Source organism: Bubalus bubalis, chromosome 3 (assembly GCF_019923935.1).
Source record: "Bubalus bubalis isolate 160015118507 breed Murrah chromosome 3, NDDB_SH_1, whole genome shotgun sequence".
In the NCBI taxonomy this organism is placed as follows: domain Eukaryota; kingdom Metazoa; phylum Chordata; class Mammalia; order Artiodactyla; family Bovidae; genus Bubalus; species Bubalus bubalis.
The window spans coordinates 164334716-164357847 of NC_059159.1; the positions used below are offsets into that span (position 1 = coordinate 164334716).

The 23132-nt window shown below is 44.3% G+C and overlaps 1 protein-coding gene and 1 long non-coding RNA gene across 9 annotated transcripts in view; one reads left to right on the forward strand and one right to left on the reverse strand.

The window, feature by feature from the left end:
• WDR31 (WD repeat domain 31) overlaps positions 1–23132 on the reverse strand; it is a 30179-nt gene that overhangs the window by 1811 nt on the left and 5236 nt on the right. For 2 of the 8 annotated variants that reach the window (XM_044940472.2, XM_044940473.2), the window contains exons 3-12: positions 18689–18832; positions 18132–18264; positions 14912–14986; positions 13854–13998; positions 13647–13747; positions 12440–12507; positions 11345–11486; positions 9802–9964; positions 5242–5321; positions 2375–3269 (exon numbers count right to left, since the gene is read on the reverse strand). In XM_044940472.2, coding sequence (XP_044796407.2) covers positions 3135–3269; positions 5242–5321; positions 9802–9964; positions 11345–11486; positions 12440–12507; positions 13647–13747; positions 13854–13998; positions 14912–14986; positions 18132–18264; positions 18689–18804 — 1158 coding nt within the window. In that variant the 5' untranslated portion in view covers positions 18805–18832 and the 3' untranslated portion in view covers positions 2375–3134. Of the gene's footprint in view, positions 1–2374; positions 3270–4564; positions 5322–9801; positions 9965–11344; positions 11487–12439; positions 12508–13646; positions 13748–13853; positions 13999–14911; positions 14987–18131; positions 18265–18688; positions 18833–23132 lie in introns of those variants that run through there. The other 6 variants (XM_044940474.2, XM_025282258.3, XM_044940475.2 and 3 more) reach the window with 6 other exon arrangements.
• Positions 12248–21740, forward strand: LOC123332959. Its single transcript, XR_006550172.2, has 3 exons — positions 12248–12378; positions 18727–18889; positions 21604–21740. It is a non-coding gene; the product is annotated as an uncharacterized LOC123332959 (long non-coding RNA).

Consider the following 23132-nt stretch of genomic DNA (forward strand, 5'->3'; position numbering starts at 1 on the left):
TCAAATCCCTTTTGATTATACAGAAGTGACAAACAGATTCAAGGGATTAGATCAGATGGACAGAGCACCTGAAGAACTACGGATGGAGGTTCGTGACATTGTACAGGAGGCAGGGATCAAGACCATCCTCAAGGAAAAGAAATGAAAAAGGCAAAATGGTTGTCTGAGGAGGCCTTACAAATAGCTATGAAGAGAAGAGAAGTGAAAGGCAAAGGAGAAAAGGAAAGCTATACCCATTTGAATGAAGAGTTCCAAAGAATATCAAGGAGAGACAAGAAAGCCTTCCTTAGATCAGTGCAAAGAAATAGAGAAAAACAACAGAATGGGAAAGACTAGAGATCTCTTCAAGAAAATTAGAGATACCAAGGGAACTTTTCATGCAAAGATGGGCACAATAAAGGATAGAAATAGTATGGACCTAACAGAAGCAGAAGATATTAAGAAGAGGTGGCAAGAATACACAGAAGAACTATACAAAAAAGATCTTCATGACTCATATAACCATGATGGAATGATCACTGGACTAGAGTCAGACATCCTGCCATGCAAAGTCAAGTGGAGGTAATAGAATTCCAGTTATTTCAAATCCTAAAAGATGATGCTGTGAAAGTGTTGCACTCAATATGCCAGCAAATTTGGAAAACTCAGCAGTGGCCACAGGACTGGAAAAGGTCAGTTTTCATTCCAATCCCAAAGAAAGGCAATGCCAAAGAATGCTCAAACTACCGCACAATTGCACTCATCTCAAGCGCTAGCAAAATAATGCTCAAAATTCTCCAAGCCATGCTTCAACAGTATGTGAATCCAGATGTTCAAGCTGGATTTAGAAAAGGCAGAGGAACCAGATATCAAATTGCTAACATCCGTTGGATCATCAAAAAAGCAAGAGAGTTCCAGAAAAACACATACTTCTGCTTTATTGACTATGCCAAAGCCTTTAAGTGTGTGGATCACAACCAACTGGAAAATTCTTAAAGAGATGGGAATACCAGACCACCTGACCTGCCTCCTGAGAAATCTGTATGCAGGTCAGGAAGCAACAGTTAGAACTGGACATGGAACAACACACTAGTTCCAAATAGGGAAAGGAGTACATCAAGGCTGTATATTGTCATCCTGCTTATTTAACTTATATGCAGAGTACATCATGAGAAATGCTGGGCTGAATGAAGCACAAGCTGGAATCAAGATTGCTGGGAGAAATATCAATAACCTCAGATATACAGATGACATCACACTTAGGGAAGAAAGCAAAGAAGAATTAAAGAGCCTCTTGATGAAAGAGGACAGTGAAAAAGTTGGCTTAAAGCTCAACATTCAGAAAACTAAGATCATGGCATCTGGTCCCATCACTTCATGGCAAATAGATGGGGAAACAGTGGAAACAGTGTCAGACTTTATTTTTGGGGCTCCAAAATCACTGCAGATGGTGACTGCAGTCATGAAATTAAAAGACGCTTGCTCCTTGGAAGAAGTTATGACCAATCTAGACAGCATATTAAAAAGCAGAGACGTTACTTTGCCAACAAAGGTCCGTCTAGTCAAAGCTATGGTTTTTCCAGTAGTCATTTATGGATTTGAAAGTTGGACTATAAAGAAAGCTGAGTGCAGAAAAATTGATGCTTTTGGACTGTGGTGTTGGAGAAGATTCTTGAGAGTCTCTTGGACAGCAAGGAGATCCAACCAGTCCATCCTAAAGGAAATAATTCCTGAATATTCATTGGAAGGACTGATGCTGAAGCTGAAACTGCAGTACTTTGGCCACCTGATGTGAAGAACTGACTCATATGAAAAGGCCCTGATGCTGGGAAAGACTAAAGGCGAGAAGGGAAGGGGAGTTCTATAGTCCCCTCTTCTTGAGTTCTATACTTGCAATCCCTGTATCAAAACAAAGGTCCTTATAGACTGAAAACAATCTCAATACCAATGTTGAAAACACACATCTGAAGGCACATTTCTGCTGCTGTCCTGAAAGATCAGATATTATTATTTCTGTTTCGGTGACTGTAAACTCAGAATTCTTCAGGAACCTTCTTTAATAATCATTGTTCAGGAAGTCAGTGATAATCAGGACTTGTCCGATACTGCGAGGATACCAAAGATGTTCACTGCATCACAATACTTGCAGGTAGAAATGCTGCTATTTTAAAGAAAACACCCTTTTCCAGGTTATTTTTAACCTTTTAGAAAAAATAAAGGTCCTCATAAGATAGTTTAAGCCACTAAAAAAAACCAAATAAATATTTTAAAAAGAAGGTCATAAATAATCACTATGCATTTTCCTTAAATATTAGTATATAAATATTTTCAACTTATATAAGTAAATATATGAATTAAAAAAAATTTGCAATATAATTAGCCAGATTCCAAGGGCTTAAATACTTTCATAGAAAAAGGCTGGACTTTTCTGGTGGTCCAGTGGTTAAGACTCCACAGTTCAACTGCAGGGGACATGGGTTTGATCCCTGGTGAGGGAACTAAGATCCCGAATGCCATGTGTGTGGTATGGCCAAAAAAGAAAAAAAAAGTCAACTGTCTTTGGAAGGTTCCCTTATGTGGTTTTAGAGGAATAGACTCTAAAATGAGATGTTCGATGAACAAATGAATGCATCAGGGCATATAAGACTGAAAAATCCTATAAAAACATGTGCATTTATGAATCTATTTTCTACTTAAAATGCACAGATAAAGAATTTTTACATCAAGCAGGTGTAGAGTGTAGGGAAACGATTTAATTGGTAATAGAACTGGGCTTGTCAGAGCCCTTTAATTTTCTCACAGGCTGCTACTGCTGCTGCTAAGTCACTTCAGTCGTGTCCAGCTCTGTGCAACCCCATGGACTGCAGCCTACCAGGGTCCTCCATCCATGGGATTTTCCAGGCAAGAGTACTGGAGTGGGGTGCCATTGCCTTCTCCGAATTTTCTCACATACATTCCCTCTAATTCGTCTTCCCTGAGACCCCCTCCCAACCCACTCCCTTAGACCCTCTGTCTTCTTCCTAGAAAAAAAGGCTCAGTTGTAGCACTACTAGTTTAAGACTCGCTAGGACTTTCCCCGGAGAAGGCAACGGCACCCCACTCCAGTACTCTTGCCTGGAGAATCCCAGGGACGGGGGAGCCTGGTGGGCTGCCATCTATGGGGTCGCACAGAGTGGGACACGACTGAAGCGACTTAGCAGCAGCAGCAGCAGGACTTTCCCGGAGACACCTACTACTCCCAGGCCCTTTGTCAGGAGGATCTCCTTGGAGCCAAAAAGTTGATAACTGGTCTAGAAAAGATACAAACAATGTCACGGTCTAAGAATTTCTAAAGTGGACTTTGTGACATCATGCAGAGGCTAAGGGGTGAGGCAAAGGGCTCCTCCCCACGTGTGTAACCTCGGGCAGAGGACTGCATGTCCCCAGGCCTCAGTTTTCTCATCTGTGACAGGGGACTAGCAGAACCACAGTGGGAATATGTGTGTTCAGCCATCTGTTGGTGCTCGGTGAGGCCTCTTCCTCTCTCACCATGTCCTTCTAGGCTCAAAAATCTGTAACTTAAGGGATCACAGGGAAGCTGAACAATGACTGAAGGGTTAGAAATCACCATCTAAGGAGAATGGGTGAAGAAGTGGTGAATGTGTCATATGGGAAGGACAGCATTTAGTCTGGGCAAAGAGGGCAGTGAGGAGCTGGGGCCGCCAACTGTGAGCATCCAGCAGCTTGCTTGGCATTTAACATGGTCCAATTCTCAGAACAGCCCTGTGAGGAAAGTAGGGTTATGAACTCCATCTTCTAAGTGAGGAAACTGAGGTTTTTTAACTTTCCCAAGATCATCCAGTTGAATGGGGAAATGGAGAGTCCAACATGGGTCTGATGCTTTGCATCAGCTTAAGATACTCCTCTCCGATGGCTGGAGACAGCATGGGGGAGCTGGCCCCAAAGAGGAGCAAGAGGGGGACATGGAAGATGGCTGTCAGGGACAGGTATCAGGGTCAGGCAGGGGCCAGAGAGGGCTCTTTGGGACTCGTCAGAAAGTGACTTTCCAAGCCTCAGCTGCCTTATGTGTGGGCTTGCCTGGAGGCAGGAGTGAGTCTACTTTCCCTGGAGGAAAGCAGGCTTGTGAGCACCAGGCTCAGGACTGATCTCCTGGGGACCACCCAGACAGACGGGAGCACTCTGCTCCTCTTCACCGAGGTGGGGCTCAGTGGCTGGCACAGTTGAGTCCATCTTTCTACTTCTTTCTACATGTTCCATTGTCATGGCAGGCACTCCCTTTGCCTCACTCTGGCCATCTCCCAGGAAGGGTTATATAAAACTAAGTAAAGATACTAAAATACACAAATGAAATTCTTCTTAGCCTTAATCTCTTGGTTCCCGTATCCGTGGAATGGGTCTGATGATCCGTCTAACTCCGGGCGGGCAGGGTGGCTGTCAGCCTCTTTGCCCGCCATCGCAGGCTTCCTGCTCATGCAGTGCTTGCCTGGGCGGCTTTTGCTTCCTGGCCCTAACTTTGACTCTTCACACTGGGAAGGGGCTGTGATTAGAGCTTAATCTCATGTCTGCAATCCATTTCTTCCATGGAGCTGCACTAACCTTTCCCATCTAGATAATTGTGAGGCAACCACAACAGTTTCTCTCTCCGCTACACTCTTTTCTTTCGTGGAGACATGGAAAAGGTCAGTTCAGTAGACTCAGACCTGTGTTCTGACTCTCACAGACAGAGGCCTATCACTCTTACACCCACAGGTCATCATTCTGAGCTATAAACCTTTTTCTTTTTTTAAGAGAGATACACATTCCATGAACATAATGCAGTCCATCTCAGAAGGTAAGATGGCCTTGGGAGAAACACTCCACAGATACAAGAGTGTGGGCCATCTCAAAAGGCGAGAGGCTCCTAAACTCACTTTTCTTAAAGAGTAGTCCCCAAAGCCCCCAAGTAAAAATTGTACTTGGATTTAATTTCAATTGAGAACCATATTTGAGTCCGTATTTCTAATCTCTGCACCTGATTTTGACTTAAATTGACTTCTAACACTGACATATCTTCCAAGGGAACCTAAGCAAAGAACATCAGCTCCACATCACCCTCCCCTCAAGAGAACATGAAAAAACACAAAGTCACACTGAGAAAGAAGGGGCCACAGTTTGCTCTTGTCCACTGAAGGTCTCTTGGCCTCAGAATGCTGCCACTTCCCGCAGTTCCAGCCCTTGGCTGCGGTCCACCCTGAGTAAGTGAATTCCTCTGCTGAAACTCACACACAATAAGGAGATGGTGTCGGCCACCGCCAGGGAAGTCAAAGGTCCTGATCCATCCAGAGACAAGGTGAAAAGGCAGGCTGGGGAGGAAGGGGGAGCCGGCATGTTAGACCAAGGGTGCCACATCATGAAAGGCGGCGTCTTTGTAAGAAACCTACAGAAATAAAACACGTGCTATGTATACGCATCTAATCCAGGTAAGAGAGGCATCCAGTGCCTCAGAGAAGCGTTCAGTGGGGAAGTCAACCCCAGGTTGTCAGCACAGGACGTATTCCACCTGGAAGTACACTGGACAACTGGGGCCTCACTGCAAGGCCATGTTAAAATGCTGCCCTCAGGTGCTTGCCCAGAGAACAAAGCGCAGAGCAAAAGGTAAGGATACCAATCTTCAGCTGCAGCGCCCCAGGGACTTGCTTTGTCCTTTCAGGACAAAGGCTGACAGGGCACCTGCAGGGCAGTTTGGGGCTGCTGACCCACTCTCCTCCGTCAGCATCTTGCAGGCTGCTCTTCTAAGAGCACAAGTGCACGCCTGGCGGGCAGAGCAGCGCTTTCACACCTGGTCCTCCCTGGTCTCGGTTTCGATCCCTGAATCCACAACAGCTGCTCCTCCCACACGCCCAGGGCCCAGGTCAGGGTACCTGATGCACTCACTGTGGAAGCTGCTAGACGTGACCCCACACGTCTGAGGGGGGCGACCCTATCCTCCCCTGCTAGGAGCTGAGTTTCTGGGAGATGATTGTCGAAGGGATTTGGCTTGAGGGTCTCTAAATGAACATTAGCCCTGTGTCTGCCAAAAGCCAGTGTCTAGGACAGAATAGTATGGAGACAGTGGGGTGCTGGTAAACTGGCTTTTTGGAAAGAAAAAAAAAAACCTTCATTCACAGCATTTGCCAATTTTTATGATGTTAAATACTCCTGCCATGACCATATTAAATATTCCTGAATATTTAACAGTCAGTGAGTAGAAGCTGGCTCCGGCACACCAGCACATCGAGGAAACGGTGGTGAGCTGGCTCCCCAAAGCGTGTCTTTCTCTGGTGCTTTGCGTGACCTTACTACGATCCCAAACCTCAGCTGCAGAGTCAAGAGAGGCCAGAGTCTTTCTGAGACTATCCTGACCCCATACGTCACCCCCACCAAACTGAGGCTCTCGTTTTAGCCCTTGAAAATGAATCTTAAAGTGGAAATTCTTGTTCTCTTTTCCAGACATTTTGAGCATCACAACTTAAAACATGATGAGGAACTTCAGGTAGAAAGAATGAAGGAACCAAATATATTTGAGCTTTTAGGAAGGTGTCTGTACATGATACCAGGGGTTACGTGGTGACAGCTTCTAGCCAGTTGGACAGGGAGTCTGATCTCTTAATGTCATCTCTTAACCACTATGGTGGTGGACAGTGGCAGGACATGAGTGACTCTGTATATGCTGAGCAATGGAAGAAAGAGTTTTAAAGAAACCTGTAGGACATCATGTATCTTTGAGAAGCAGAAGGGAATGGCAAAACACTTCAGTATTCTTGCCTTGAGTACCCCATGAACAGTATGAAAAGGCAAAATGATAGGATACTGAAAGAGGAACTCCCCAGCTTGGTAGGTGCCCAATATGCTACTGGAGATGAGTGGGGAAATAACTCCAGAAGAATGAAGGCATGGAGCCAAAACAAAAACAATACCCAGCTGTGGATGGGACTGGTGATAGAAGCAAGGTCCAATGCTGTAAAGAGCAATATTGCATAGGAACCTGGAATGTCAGGTCCATGAATCAAGGCAAATTGGAAGTGGTCAAACAAGAGATGGCAAGAGTGAATGTCGACATTCTAGGAATCAGCGAACTAAAATGGACTGGAATGGGTGAATTTAACTCAGATGACCATTATATCTACTACTGTGGGCAGGAATCCCTTAGAAGAAATGGAGTAGCCATCATGGTCAACAGAAGAGTCCAAAATGCAGTATTTGGATGCAATCTCAAAAACGATAGAATGATCTCTGTTCATTTCCAAGGCAAACCATTCACTATCACAGTAATCCAAGCCTACGCTCCAACCAGTAATGCTGAAGAAGCTGAAGTTGAACGGTTCTATGATGACCTACAAGATCTTTTAGAACTAACACCCAAAAAAGATGTCCTTTTCATTATAGGGGACTGGAATGCAAAAGTAGGAAGTCAAGAAACACCTGGAGTAACAGGCAAATTTGGCCTTGGAATATGGAATGAAGCAGGGCAAAGGCTAATAGAGTTTTGCCAAGAGAATGGTCATAGCAAACTCCCTCTTCCAACAACACAAGAAGACTCTACACATGGACATCACCAGATGGTCAATACCGAAATCACATTGATTATATTCTTTGCAGCCAAAGATGGAGAAGCTCTATACAGTCAGCAAAAACAAGACTGGGAGCTGACTGTGGCTCAGATCATGAACTCCTTGTTGCCAAATTCAGACTGAAATTGAAGAAAGTAGGGAAAACCACTAGACCATTCAGGTATGGCCTAAATCAAATCCCTTATGATTATACAGTGGAAGTGAGAAATAGATTTAAAGGGTCTAGATCTGATAGATAGAGTGCCTGATGAACTATGGACTGAGGTTCGTGACATTGTACAGGAGACAGGGATCAAGACCATCCCCATGGAAAAGAAATGCAAAAAAGCAAAATGGCTGTCTGGGGAGGCCTTACAAATAGCCGTGAAAAGAAGAGAAATGAAAAGCAAAGGAGAAAAAAAAAGATATAAGCATCTGAATGCAGAGTTCCAAAGAATAGCAAAGAGAGATAAGAAAGCCTTCCTCAGCGATCAATGCAAAGCAATAGAGGAAAACAACAGAATGGGAAAGACTAGAGATCTCTTCAAAAAAGTTAGAGATACCAAGGGAACATTTCATGCAAAGATGGGCTCGATAAAGGACAGAAATGATATGGACCTAACAGAGCAGAAGATATTAAGAAGAGGTGGCAAGAATACACAGAACTGTACAAAAAAGATCTTCACGATGAAGATAATCACGATGCTGTGATCACTGACCTAGAGCCAGACATCCTGGAATGTGAAGTCAAGTGGGCCTTAGAAAGCATTACTATGAACAAAGCTAGTGGAGTTGATGCAATTCCAGTTGAGCTATTTCAAATCCTGAAAGATGATGCTGTGAAAGTGCTGCACTCATTATGCCAGCAAATTTGGAAAACTCAGCAGTGGCCACAGGACTGGAAAAGGTCAATTTTCATTCCAATCCCAAAGAAAGATAATGCCAAAGAATGCTCAAACTACCGCACAATTGCACTCATCTCACACGCTAGTAAAGTAATGCTCAAAATTCCCCAAGCCAGGCTTCAGCAATACATGAACCGTGAACTTCCAGATGTTCAAGCTGGTTTTAGAAAAGGCAGAGGAACCACAGATCAAATTGCCAACATCCGCTGGATCATGGAAAAAGCAAGAGAGTTCCAGAAAAACATCTATTTCTGCTTTATTGACTATGCCAAAGCCTTTGACTATGTGGATCACAATAAACTGTGGACAGTAATTCTGAAAGAGATGGGAATACCAGACCACCTGACCTGCCTCTTGAGAAACCTATATGCAGGTCAGGAAGCAACAGTTAGAACTGGACATGGAACAACAGACTGGTTCCAAATAGGAAAAGGAGTACATCAAGGCTGTATATTGTCACCCTGTTTAACTTATATGCAGAGTACATCATGAGAAATGCTGGGCTGGAAGAAGCACAAGCTGGAATCAAGATTGTCGGGAGAAATATCAATAACCTCAGATATGCAGATGACACCACCCTTATGGCAGAATGTGAAGAGGAACTCAAAAGCCTCTTGATGAAAGTGAAAGAGGAGAGTGAAAAAGTTGGCTTAAAGCTCAACATTCAGAAAACGAAGATCATGGCAATCAGTCCCATCACTTCATGGAAAATAGATGGGGAAACAGTGTCAGACTTTATTTTTGGGGCTCCAAAATCACTGCAGGTGGTGACTACAACCATGAAATTAAAAGATGCTTACTCCTTGGAAGGAAAGTTATGACCAACCAACATGATAGCATATTCAAAAGTAGAGACATTACTTTACCAACAAAGGTCCATCTAGTCAAGGCTATGGTTTTCCAGTGGTCATGTATGGATGTGAGAGTTGGACTGTGAAGAAAGCTGAGTGCTGAAGAATTGATGCTTTTGAACTGTGGTGTTGGAGAAGACTCTTGAGAGTCCCTTGGACTGCAAGGAGATCCAACCAGTCCATGCTACAGGAGATCAGTCCTGGGTGTTCATTGGAAGGACTGATGCTAAAGCTGAAACTCCAGTACTTTGGCCACCTCATGCAAAGAGTTGACTCATTGGAAAAGACTCTGATGCTGGGAGGGGTTGGGGGCAGGAGGAGAAGGGGACGACAGAGGATGAGATGGCTTGATGGCATCACCGACTCGATGGACATGAGTTTGAGTGGACTCCAGGAGTTGGTGATGGACAGGGAGGCCTGGTGTGCTGCGATTCATGGGTCACAGAGCGACTGAGCGACTGAACTGAAGTGAACTGAGCTGAGAGGCAGGCTCCTTACCTCCAGTGTCTTGATTCCAGATCTTCACCTTGCAGTCATGTGATGAGGTAGCAATTGCAGGCATCGAGGCTAAAGCTCTGGGTAGAAAAATACAGGATGCAACAGTCTGGAAATGTCCCCTGTACTCACAGATTCTGCTCCGTGTCTGCCTTAGGTCCCACAGCTGCAAAGTAATGACAGGGGCTGGCTTGCATACATATTTCCCAGCTTCAGACATGCTTCATTCTCTAGTTTCCTCTCCCAAGCCTCTCATGATGCCCCTACTCCCTCAACCTACCTCCTCACAGACACCCTTATCTTCATCCCTCCCATCCATCCATCTAGTCAGGCAGTGACTATGTGTCAAACAAGCTAGGTTAAAGATGGTTTAACCTGAGGTTGTTGCCTTTTTCATTATCATCATGGCAGCACAGTGGAAGGACAGAAGGGGGTGGCCTATTTTCTACAACAGGTCAAGAGTGGCCTTATACCAGCCTCCTGGCATCTGTGGGTCCCATGGAGACACCACAGTTAGGGACAGCTTCTCATAAGTATATACAGGTTCAGACCTTCTGATTTAATACCAAGACACTGACTCTTGGTATAGGAAGACTAGAGTCTATAACAAGGGAGACGACAGTCCTGCCAGTCCACTCCTGTTGATACTAATCCGACTACACTTAATGTTCACAGACAAGAGCACATGGATTGTGTCCAAAAAAATAATGAAATCTCTGGACACTGAGTCGCTGTCCAAGGAATAATTGTAGGAGCTGGAAATGCAAATGCTTAGCTTGGAGAAGAAATGCTACATCAGAAGCCTGGGATTCAACACTTTAACCTACCACTTATGAGAAGTGTGGTCTTGTACAAGAGATTTCAACTTGCCATGCCTCTATTTCCCCATCTGTAAAATGGGAACTATAATAATACTGAACTAGCAAGATTGTTTTAAGGATTAAATGAGATAATGCACATGATATGCTCAGCCCAGTGCCTTGCACATAATAAATGTCCAATAAAATGGGAATTGTAGTTGTCCTGTTTGGATACTAGATAAATCTTTTAACTAATATTTTACTGTGAGAAATCCAAGGTACTCTGGAGGAGCCAAGGCAATCTATCCTGAAATTAACTGCAAGGAAAGGTACAGGGGTTCAGGATGCAGTGGGCCCTTGACCAACACTAGAGCCCCAAACTTCCTAAAGAACTTGAATTCCTTTACTGTGACCACATGTAAAATGGGAACACACTTGATTCTTCGATCAGTTCATCCCTTTTCTAAATTCTACTGGGATCAGGGACATTAGCAGGTGGTTCTGTGTCTAACGCCTTCCTGTCTTGACTCCCATCACATTTCTCTTTTCTATGACCGATGCAGAGAGCTTAGGCAATGGAGTTTTCTTGAAAGAAGCATGCAGAATGCCAAGGATTGTGTATAGTATGCACTTGGAATAGGCCTGAGACTGTAGTAGAGCCTGCCTGTATAGCTCAGGACAGGCAGGAGGCGAGAGGAAGTCATTTCTCATCAGCACCCCGACACCTGGACCCCGCAGTCTCTCACCGTCGCTTCACAGCCTTCCCCTTCAAAGCCGCTGCTGCAGGAGACACACTTGTGCCCATCCTCACTGACCTCGCAGTACGTCTGGATGTGCTGCTGGGTGGGAAATGTATGAGCTACCTGCAGCCCCCGACGGTCCCACAGTCTGAAAGAAATTACGGCAGCGAATGAGTTTGCAGTAAATGTGCTGAAGTGCACCTGTAATTGCCTGTAAACGCCGAAGTTTTGGCTCTTTGCGGGCTTTGGCAAGTCAGAACAGAGCGCTGGGATTTACCTAAAAACAGCAACAGGAACCAGATCAATCTCAGGGATGGTAAAGCTGTCAGGAAATAACCAAACTGAATGACATCTGAGTTCTTTCTATTTTGAGATCTAATTAATGGGAATTTAGACCAAGCATCTTAATTGTTCAAGTTAATTTGTTAATTTGGTCTCTTGGGGTACTACTTTCAACAGATGAGAGAGAATATTTCTGTGCCTGTGATTTAACAAAAATTTTCAAAGATACATATCATGATGGAGAGAAGCAGGCATCATTCCAGAGTCAGACACAGAAGATTTATAGGACTTGGCCAACTGATTCATGGGGTCAACTGGGGACCGTTTTGTTTTACCTCTTGTCTCAATTTTACTTCTTTATCTTCTTCCTACCATTTTCTAAGAAGAATCTCTTGAGATCCAATGTTTCTGGTCATGCTTTCTAGTCTAAGAAGGATTTACTTCATTTGACTTCCCTGATGGTGATTCTGAGGGCTGGGTGATTGAGAACACCTGGAGCCCAGTAAGGGCCACTTTAAGGGGTGGGACAAGCAAGCAACTGACCCTGAGTTTAATCTGAACACGTTCCCACAGTCAGGGCTGGCAGAATCAGCTGCTTCTAAAAACCAGCCAGAACAAGCTGACCTCCTGCCATTTAACCTCTATCCAGGTGATCCGCGGGGCCAGATCAGAGAGACACCAGCACTGGCAAAGTGCAGAGGAGGGGAAGGCCCTGGGCAAGGCACAGCAACGCGGAGAAGCAGAGCAGGACGAGCCAGGTAAGCGCGGGAGCCACAGACCTCCACCAGAAACACCTGCACTGCTGCTCAGTAAGCCCACCTGATGGTTTTATCCTCGGAGGTCTGGAGTATGTACGGTTCTCGGGGGACCCAGCACAAGTGAGTGACCTGGAAAAAGCAAAAGTTTCAAAACTTCTCCACACCATGCCATTTCTCCGCTGTAATTTCTGTAAATGTCACTAAAGAGCAGCCCTGTCATTACTTCTCAAGGATGCTGAGCCTAGCACATCTGACTTAAGAGGGATTTTATGTGGTGCAGAGGCCCACCGGTCATGCTCAAGCTGCAGCTCCTAAGTTATCAGCAGCAACAGAAGCACCTGGACCAGGCGTGAGCCTCGAAATGCACGCAGCACTCTCAGAGTGTCTGAAACCCAAACACCGCTGGCCGAGTGGCAGCTAAGGAGAGCGGCCTCTGCTTTCAAGTGGGACTGATGAAACCCTAACTTGAGGCCTCCTCGGGTTCAGGAAGCGTGTCCGTGTTTCCCTTTATCCCTGCAGCCCCCTGCTGGATAGGCATGAAACAGTTTTCAAAACAACCCGAGGTAACACGGTTTTCACTTCTTCCAGCAACCTGTACAAATGCGGAGGGCACAGGGCGAGCACATCTTGCCACTGGCAGTTGTCTTCAAAACTCGAAAAGATCACGTGACTGATGTCCGAAAACCACTAAAGGACACTGCCATGTCGGGTGATATAGTTCTCCCCATTTTATAAATGAAGACACCGAGACTTCTAGTAACTTTCTTGGGTTAATACAGCTAAAAAGTGATGTATCCATGCTTTAAACCCAGGTATGACTAACCTCATAGGCAGTAGAGTTGACATCAGTCTGCTACTGGCAAACACTGGTCTTCATAAGCAAATCAAATTATACAAATAGCAAAAGATCATGCTTATTTCTCTGCATAATGTTACATATACTGAACACATGATAAGCATAAACTGTGAGCTTCTGGAGGCCAGGAACCAAGCCCTGGGCCACTAATCCTGCTTCTAGCACAGTGCCTGGCCCACAGAAGATATGGAATAACTATGTTTTGAAGGCATAAGTGAGGACACCATTTAAAACTCCAATATAAACTAGTGGAGTTGTTCTCTGGAGCAGAAGACCTTAGTTAGGCGTGAGCAGTAATTAGGACCCAAGACTCTAAGGCCTGGTCATGCAGTCTCCATGTCTCTCTCCTAGGCTCTTCCTCACCCCAGGCTCCCTTCTGTTGCCCTCCTCTGGACCAAGTTTGAGTTCGTACCAGGTTCCTGGAGACTGAAGCTCTCTCTGCACACTGTCCAGTCCCCACATCCCACAAGAGCAGGGTGTTGTCACGGGAGCCGGTACACAGTTGTGATGAATCTTAGGGAACAATGGCAAGAAGATGGTCCATGAGACGGACTTGGGACAGGGCTTTTCAGGAAAGTACCACAGTATTGGTGTTGGGAAGACGTTGGTTTAACCTCACCTGGACTCACTGTCAGTCCAGTGACCACCATGGTGTGGCCAGAAAACTGCTGTCTCGGCTGTGAGGAGCTCTGCAAGTCCCACATCATGACCATCTTATCGCGAGAGGCGCTGAAGAACTGGCTTGATTTATAAATACACGCTATCTGCTCAAAAAAAAAAAAAAAAAAAGGACAGCTCTAGTGTGCTTGTTTGGACGTTAAAAATGGAAAAAGCCTGGAGATAAAAGTGCTAGAACCTGGTGTTTGCTCTCAGGCTGGTTCAAAATGCACTGTATCTGGCAGGTCTGTGCTCTGTGGCTGTCGCTGATACTGTCTCATTACGGTGGAGTTTGCTTCTCAATTTTTGGTTCATGTAGGTGGACTTCAGAGAGGGGAGTTACATAATCTGACATTCTCCATCATTTTTGCTGGAATCTCAGTCTACTCTGTCATGCTCTTTAACAATTAATTATTTAACTGTTTCTGGCTTTTAAAAAATTTCCCCAACTAGACTAAAAGTTTCCTCAGTATGGAGAGTTTGTCATTTTCTTACCTAAACACTTAGTAAGGCTTCGATACATGACCCTGGTGAGTTAGGACAGGGCAGGGGGAGTTGATCTCAGCTGTTCTCTATTTACTACCTGTGCTGTGCTATGTGCTAAGTCGATCAGTCGTGTCCAACTCTTTGCAACACTATGGACCGCAGCCCACCAGGCTCCTCTGTCCCTGGGATTCTCCAGGCAAGAATACTGGAGTAGGTTGCCATGCCCTCTTCCAGGGGATCTTCCCAACCCAGGGATCAAACTCATGTCTCTTACATCTCCTGCACTGGCAGGTGGGTTAGCGCTAGCTGGGAAGGGCTTAATGATGAAACAAAAACTGTGTCTACTATACCTGTAACTATAGCTGAGTGAATGGTTTGCTCTGGTGTGAGTGGGGCTTCACACGGTGACGTCAAATGAAACCTCTGCATTTTTCCTTAACACTGAAATATTCAACCACTCTTACTACCGAAAGCTACAGGTGTTCCTTTATTCAATTCCAAATTTCCTCGTGATGCTAATCGTATGACAATTACCTTGGTGATTTCTCGCTCATGTCCTTTGAACCTTTTCACCACATTTCCAGTTCTCCAGTTATAGGCCACAGCTGTCTGCAGAGAGTCAGTAGAATATTTCAGTTTAATTGATTTTTTTTGTTTAGCTGAAACTACAAGCCTTTATCTTGTTCTCTACCTAATTTCTCCATTTCTACCAAGGTTTTATTGTAGTGTCGCTCCTCATGCTCCCCAAGTTTGAGCTCTCTGTCTCTTCCAGAGCCATTGGGCCACTCCACGGAAGCGTCTGGGCCTTAATTATGGGTTTGGGATAACACTCCCCAGGGGCATCTGGTTTAGGTTGAGGTTCTGGGTGTAGATGCTGAAGGAAAATCTCCATGGGATTAGATTTTTTTTCCCTACTTAAAAAAAATTTACCATCTTAATCATTTTTAGATGTACAATTTAGTAGTGTTAAAAGTATATTCAGGGAATTCCCTGGTGGTCCAGGGGTTATGATTCTGCACTTCCAGTGCAGGGGGCATGGGTTTGATCCCTGGCTATTTCAAATCCTAAAAGATGATGCTGTGAAAGTGCTGCATTCAATATGCCAGCAAATTTGGAAAACTCAGCAGTGGCCACAGGACTGGAAAAGGTCAATTTTCATTCCAATCCCAAAGAAAGGCAATGCCAAGGAATGCTCAAACTACCGCACAATTGTACTCATGTCACATGCTAGCAAAGTAATGCTCAAAATTCTCCAAGCCAAGCTTCAACAGTATGTGAACTGTGAACTTCCAGATGTTCAAGCTGGTTTTAGAAAAGGCAGAGGAACTAGAGATCAAATTGCCAACATCCACTGGAACACTGAAAAATCAAGAAGAGTTCCAGAAAAACATCTACTTCTGCTTTATTGACTATGCCAAAGCCTTTGACTGTGTGGATCACAACAAACTGTAAAAATTCTTAAAGACATGGGAATACCAGACCACCTGACCAGCCTCCTGAGAAATCTGTATGCAGGTCAGGAAGCAACAGTTAGAACTGGACATGAACAACAAACTGGTTCCAAATCGGGAAAGGAGTATGTCAAGGCTATATATTGTCACCCTGCTTTTTTAACTTATATGCAGAGTACATCATGAGAAATGCTGGGCTGGATTAAGCAAAAGCTGGAATCAAGATGCGGGCAGAAATAGCAATAACATCAGATATGCAGATGACACCACCCTTATGGCAGAAAGCAAAGAGGAACTGAAGAGCCTCTTGATGAAAGTGAAAGAGGAGAGTGAAAAAGTTGACTTAAAATTCAACATTCAGAAGACTAAGATCATGGCATCCGGTCCCATCACTTCATGGCAAATAGATGGGGAAACAGTGTCAGACTTTATTTTTGGGGGCTCCAAAATCACTGCAGATGGTGACTGCAGCCATGAAATTCAAAGACACTTGCTCCTTGGAAGAAAAGTTATGACCAACCTAGATAGCATATTCAAAAGTAGAGACATTTGCCAACAAAGGTCCGTATAGTCAAAGCTATGGTTTTTCTAGTAGTCATGTATGCATGTGAGAGTTGGACTATAAAGAAAGCTGAGCACCAAAGAACTGATGCTTTTGAACTGTGGTGTTGGAGAAGACTCTTGAGAGTCCCTTGGACTGCAGGGAGATCCACCCAGTCCATCCTAAAGGAGATCAGTCCTGAACATTCATTGGAAGTGCTGATGTTGAAGCTGAAACTCCAATACTTTGGCCACCTGATGCAAAGAACTGACTCATTTGAAAAGACCCTGATGCTGGGAAAGATTGAAGGTGGGAGAAGGGGACGACAGAAGATGAGATAGTTGGATGGCATCACCGACCCAATGGACATGAGTTTGGGTAACTCCAGGAGTTGGTGATGGACAGGGAGGCCTGGCGTGCTGCAGTCCATGGGGCTGCAAAGAGTCGGACACAACTGAGTGACTGGACTGAACTGAACTGGCGAACTAAGATCTCACACGCCATGTGGCATGGCCAAAAAAATAAAAGTATATTTACACTGTTGTGAAACAGATTGTGTATTTTTTTAATATTTATTTATTCATTTGGCTGCGACATGTCTTGGTCGAGGCGTGTGAGATCTTCAATCCTCAGTGCAGCACACAGGAGCCTTAGTCGCAGCGCGTGGGGTCTAGTTCACAGGCCAGGGCTCGCACCCGGGCCCTGCGTTATGAGCATAGAGTCTTAGCCGCTGGGTCACTAGGGAAGTCCCCATACTTTGTTTTTTAATTTCAAAAAATCTCATCCATAATCCCATCTGCCAGAGAGAATCATTATGAAAATTGTCTTCCCATCCTTTTTCCAGGAATACATTTTAGTATTTTGTTGTATTTCTCCCCTAAACAGGATTCAGAAGCATTCTCTGGCCTACTCTCTGTAGTTCAGTACTATGACCTAGTTAAATCCCAGTTTCATAACCTGCAAAACAGAGAGGCTAATCCTTGCACTGTCTACCCCTCACAGGTGAGGATCATAGAAATATAATTTCATATGTCTAGATGTTAAAACAAAATGCTGCCAATTAAATGATGTTATTATCAATTTCTAGATGCATCCTGATTTCAGAGGTGTTAAAATATGGAAACATGCACATCTTAGAATCAGTGAAATATGGTATGAAAATGGAATCTGAAGATTCTAAATGGCTATTGAAGATTAGAGGCATTATTTGTTATGAAAGAATCAGCATTTCTGCTACCAAGAGCCTAGGTCTGAGTGCTATGACAGATCCAAATACGAGGGAGATATAGCAACCAGATTTACACTGAAAATGGGAGCAGTCTCGAAGTATTGGTAGATATTTTGGCAAAAGAGATGCATAAAAGAGACTAGAACTTTCCTTTTGCTGATAAATAACTCCTGTGTGCATGCAGATGTAAAAATGGATAGGCTGGAGTAATACTTGTCATTTATAAAAAGCATGTGGGTGGTCTTACAGAGTGCTGAGGGTATTCCCATTTAATCCTCACAACTATCCTGGGTGGTTGGCATTACTACCCGCATTTAATAGGTAAGGAGCCTGAAGCTCAAGAAAATGAAAAGACTTGCCCAAAGTAACAGGAAGCGGCAGACTAGGAATTTAAACCCAGTCTTTTTAACTCTAAAGCGCATATTTTTACACTATTCAACCCTGCTGCTGGAAATGAAAAGCCAGCACTTCCTTTCCAAACATCTGCCTTTCTCTGCAATAAGCTGGTTCCCTGGGAAGCACTGCAAATCCCACCTTATCTTTTCCTCCGGAAACACAGAGGTCTGAGTTCAGAGCAGCAACAACAGAGACGGTATCCACATGAGCTGGGCTATACTCTTGAAAGGCTTTAGTTTGAATCTTCTCTTCGATAAATCCATCAGGCCTGCTAAAGAGAGGATGGAAAATGAGCCCCACAGTGTAGGGTGCACAGTGGAGCAAGGGGAAGAGAGTGTGGACCACAAGGCCAGGCTGAGGAGAAAGACAGAAAGGGAGTAGAGAAAGGAGACACACCGATGTCACCAGGATGGCATGATTAACTCTGTAAATGCTCAGGAGTGCATGACTGGGGTCTGATAAGGGAAGAAACCCAGAGTCTTTGCTTGCTCTAGAGATGATTCCCAAAGATGTGGGACCCCTCGCCATGGGGCTGTAGGCACTAGCAACTAAGATGTTTCTTATCCAAAAGGAAACAGACCAAACTGACTGTTCAGGGAGGGCATCAACGATGGCTCCGGGCCTTCTCTTTCTATAGGAAAGAATTGTCATGGGGCACAAAACGGGGGATCCCACCCGAGGGCAGACTGCTATACCTGTATTTGTAAGTGCTGTGTTTGAATTTGCTCTGCAGTTTCCCCATCACTGCACAGAACCTGCACGAGACCTTCTGGGGAAGAGCTCGTTTCAGATGGCACCTGAGTAGCAGCATCCCTTGGGGCTGCTGGAAGTTGTGTTCCCTGTTTGGTAAAAGGAAGAATACACACTGTTAACTCTGGGAGGCACAAGAACGACAGGTATTATGGTTATGCTAAAACCTTTTTTTTTTTTTAAAAAAAAAAAAGACTAACTGTAGGCATTTGGTTTTCCTCCTTTCCCTGCCTCACACTCTTATAGCCCTGGGAAGGCAACATCCCACCATACAGCATTTGCAGATAAACAAAAACAAAACTAACTTTAAAAATATTAAGATGCTCCCCAGTAAGTCAAATATAGAATCACTATGTGATCCAACAATTCTACTCCTGGGTATATAGTCCAAAGAATCAAAAACAGGTGTTCAATCCAAAATTTAAACATGTATGTTCAGAGCAGCACTGTTCACAACAGTCAAAAGCTAACAACAACCCAAGTGTCCATCAATGGATGAATAAACAAAATGTGGTTTATGCATACCGTGGAACATTTTTCAGCCATTAAAAGGAATGAAGTACTGGGAATTCCCTGGTGGTCCACTGGTTAGGATTTAGCGCTTTCACTTATTGAGATCCCATAAGTTTTGAGGCAAGGCCAAAAAAAAACCCAATCTATACCAGTAAGCTTCTTGCGAAACAGCTTTAGTTATTCTAAAAGTCCATAACCTTCCTAGCCTGTGGGACTGCTATTAAATACTTTCCAGGGTCATGAGGTTATTCTGTAATAAGAATGAGGCGTGGGAGACAGTGACACTAAATGAGACAGTACAGGTAATGACCTGACCGGCAGGCCTCACAGTGTGATCTCAGGGCTGCTGGGGGTTCCTGAGACCCTTGCAGGGGGTCTGTGAAATCCTTCTCCCAACTACGTCTCCATGCGAGTCCTGACTTTCTGCTCACACTACAATGCAAACAACATACTGCAATAGACTGAATGCAGAAGCAGACCTGAGAATCCAACTTTCTTCTGTTTAAGCCAAACAGTAAAGAGATTTGCAAAAATGTAAAACAATACCGTTCTCTTCCAATCAAACATTTTTGTGTGTTTTCAAAAGTATATTTATGTTTCATAAAATTATTTATGTTTACATGCAATAAGGTTTATTATTTTTAAAAGAGTTAATATGTAAATATTTTTTAATATCTCGGTTTTAATGTCAAGATCAGAATATGTGGCCAGTGTGGACGTCTGATGGGACTGAAGGCACATGACTAGGACATAGTCTCAGCTACTCTGGGTAACGTTCATCTGCTACTCAATTAGCTGTCCCCTGAGATGGCAGAGGGACAGAGGTGGGAGTGGGAGTGAGAGTGGCAGAGGTGGGAGTACCAAGTCGCCATCTCTTCCAGGGCTCTGCTTGAAGAAATTCTAGGAGATGAGTTTCTTATGGGAATGATGAGCCTACCTAGTTCTAGGAAGAATAGTCTATAATGAGAAATAGCAGCTAAAACTCACCAAGTATTCTCCATGCATGATCCTAGTTCCTGGACCAGGGATCAAACCCAGGCTCCCTGTAGTGGAAGCTCAGAGTCTTAACCATTGGACCACCAGGGAAGTCCCATATCATTCATTACCTTTAAAAAAACCCCACAGTTTTCCACTCTATGGAGGTCCCTCAAAAAAATAAAAATAGAGTTGCCATGTGATCCTGCAATTCCATTCCTGGGCATATATATGAAGAAAACCATAATTTGAAAATATAAGTGTACCCTAATGTTCATGGCAGCACTATTTATTTATAATGGCCAAGATAAAAACAACCTAAATGCCCACTGACATATGAATGCATAAAGAAGATGTAGTACATATACACACAATGGAATATTACTCAGCCATAAAAATGAATGAAATAATGCCATCTGCATCAGTGTGAATGCAACTAGAGATGATCACACTTAGTGAAGTAAGTCAGAAAGAGGAAGTGATCCCATATGTTGTCACTTATACACGGAATCTAAAATATGACACAAATGAGCCTACCTACAAAACAGAAATAGACTGACAGACACAGAGAACAGACTTGGGGCTGCCAAGGGGGCGAGGGGGAGCAATGGACTAGGAGTTCGGGACTAGCAGGTGCAAACGATGATATACAGAATGGATGAACAACAAGGTCCTGCTGTATCACACAGGGAACTACAGTCGACATTCTGTGATAAACCAGAATGAAAAAGAATACATGCATATACATGTATAACAATCGCTTTACTGTACAGCAGAAATAAACACAACATTGTAAATCAACTATACTTGAACAAAATAGATGAAAACAAAAACAAAACACTTAAAAACAACAAAAAACCCACCACAGCCTTCCAGAAGAATTTCAGCCTACATTTGAAAGCTGCCAGAACTGACCTCCTGAAAAGAACAGGTAACCAGTGAGAAATAGACTATTTCCTGCCATATCAGGAAACAAAGGATGTCACAGTCATCAGGAGTTGCAGCCACAGACTACGGTGAGCTGGTGAATCCTGAGGAAATTCAGGATATGAAAAGTATCCTGCAGATCAAAGGCATGATTGCAGTGAGCCCAGACTCTTGCATCTTCCCATACATAGAAAAGTGCTAAACTCCCTAACTTGATGCATCTGGTTTTCTTTTTTTTGTTGTTTGTTTGTGTGTGCGGTTTTCTTTAATTAACAATAATTTTTTGATGTTCAGACTACCTGCCCTTTATTGCAAAACTCCTATATATCTGAGCTCACCCCCTCGCCTCCTTGGAATAGTTCTCTTGGGATTACTTGAGATGTCGCCTCCCGAGCATGAAGTCCTAAAAATTCCTACCGAATAAAACGTAACTCTCAACTTTTAGGTGGTGAATATTCTTTAAGTTGACAAGGGACAGAAGCAAATGCAGTGGAAAGAACACGGTGAGTGGCATCAAGAGCTCTGGGCCCTGGTGCCAGGCTTTCCTCGTCTCACGTGTGTCATGTGTCATAGAGCTCCTCCATCCTCCACACTGTGCCTCAGCCTCCCCTCTAATGCATAAACACGGACACCAGACTCCAAGATTACGAGCAGACTGTATGCTCCATAAGACGAGGGACTCTCATATCCTTCTCTGTACTTCAAGCGGCTTGCACGATGTGACAAACACATGTGTTGTGAAACCACAAACCTAAGGGCTCTGGATGTGAGAGTTGGACTGTGAAGAAAGCTGAGTGCCGAAGAATTGATGCTTTTGAACTGTGGTGTTGGAGAAGACTCTTGAGAGTCTGTTGGACTGCAAGGAGATCCAACCAGTCCATCCTAAAGGAGATCAGTCCTGGGTGTTCATTGGAAGGACTGATGTTGAAGCTGAAACTCCAATCCTTTGGCCACCTGATGTGAAGAGCTGACTCATTTGAAAAGACCCTGATGCTGGGAAAGACTGAGGGCAGGAGGAGAAGGGGACGACAGAGGATGAGATGGTTGGATGGCATCATCGACTCAACGAACATGGGTTTGGGTGAACTCTGGGAGTTGGTGTTGGACAGGGAGGCCTGGCGTGCTGTGGTTAATGGGGTCACAAAGAGTTGGACACGACTGAGCGACTGAACTGAACTGAAGGGCTCTTCTAGTTCAGATGATGTAGGGTTCTCTGTAACAAGCACAAGTGTTGCCGGATAGACCAGAGGGTTCCCAGAGGAAGAGAACCAGATGGAACTTCTTTGACATAAGAGAACCATTATAGGCCTAGACATTTTGTGATCTAAGCCTGGCCAGAGGCTTGCTCTTGACCACATGAAGTGAAGTCACTCCGTCGTGTCCGATTCTTTGCAACCCCATGGACTGTAGCCTCCCAGACTCCTCGATCCATGGGATTTTCTAGGCAAGAATACTGGAGTGGGTTGCCATTTCCTTCTCCAGGGAGATGATAAATCAATTGTAAAAATTCCCAGTTCTTTGGCTTCCCTGGTGGCTCAGGTGTAAGGAATTCCCCTGCCAGTGCAGGGAACACAGGTTTGATCCTTGGTCCAGGAAGATCCCACATGCCACAAAGCAGCTAAGCCTGGGCATCACAACTACTGAGCCTGTGCTTTAGAGCCTGGGAGCCATGACTATTGAAGCCCGATAGAGCCTGTGCTCTGCAACAAGAGAAGCGACTGCAATGAGAAACCCACACACCACAAGCAGAGAAAGCCCGTGCAGCAACAAAGACCCATCAGAGCTGAAATACTAGATAATGTTTAAAATTTTTAAAAAAGGACTCCCAGTTCTGTTTCGAAGGTACAGGATAGCAAGAGGCACGTTCTTGAGCTATAGTGCAGGATCCAAACCCCCTCAAACACTCAATCACAAGACTGCTGCTGCTGCTAAGTCTCTTCAGTTGTGTCCGACTCTGTGCGACCCCATGGACTG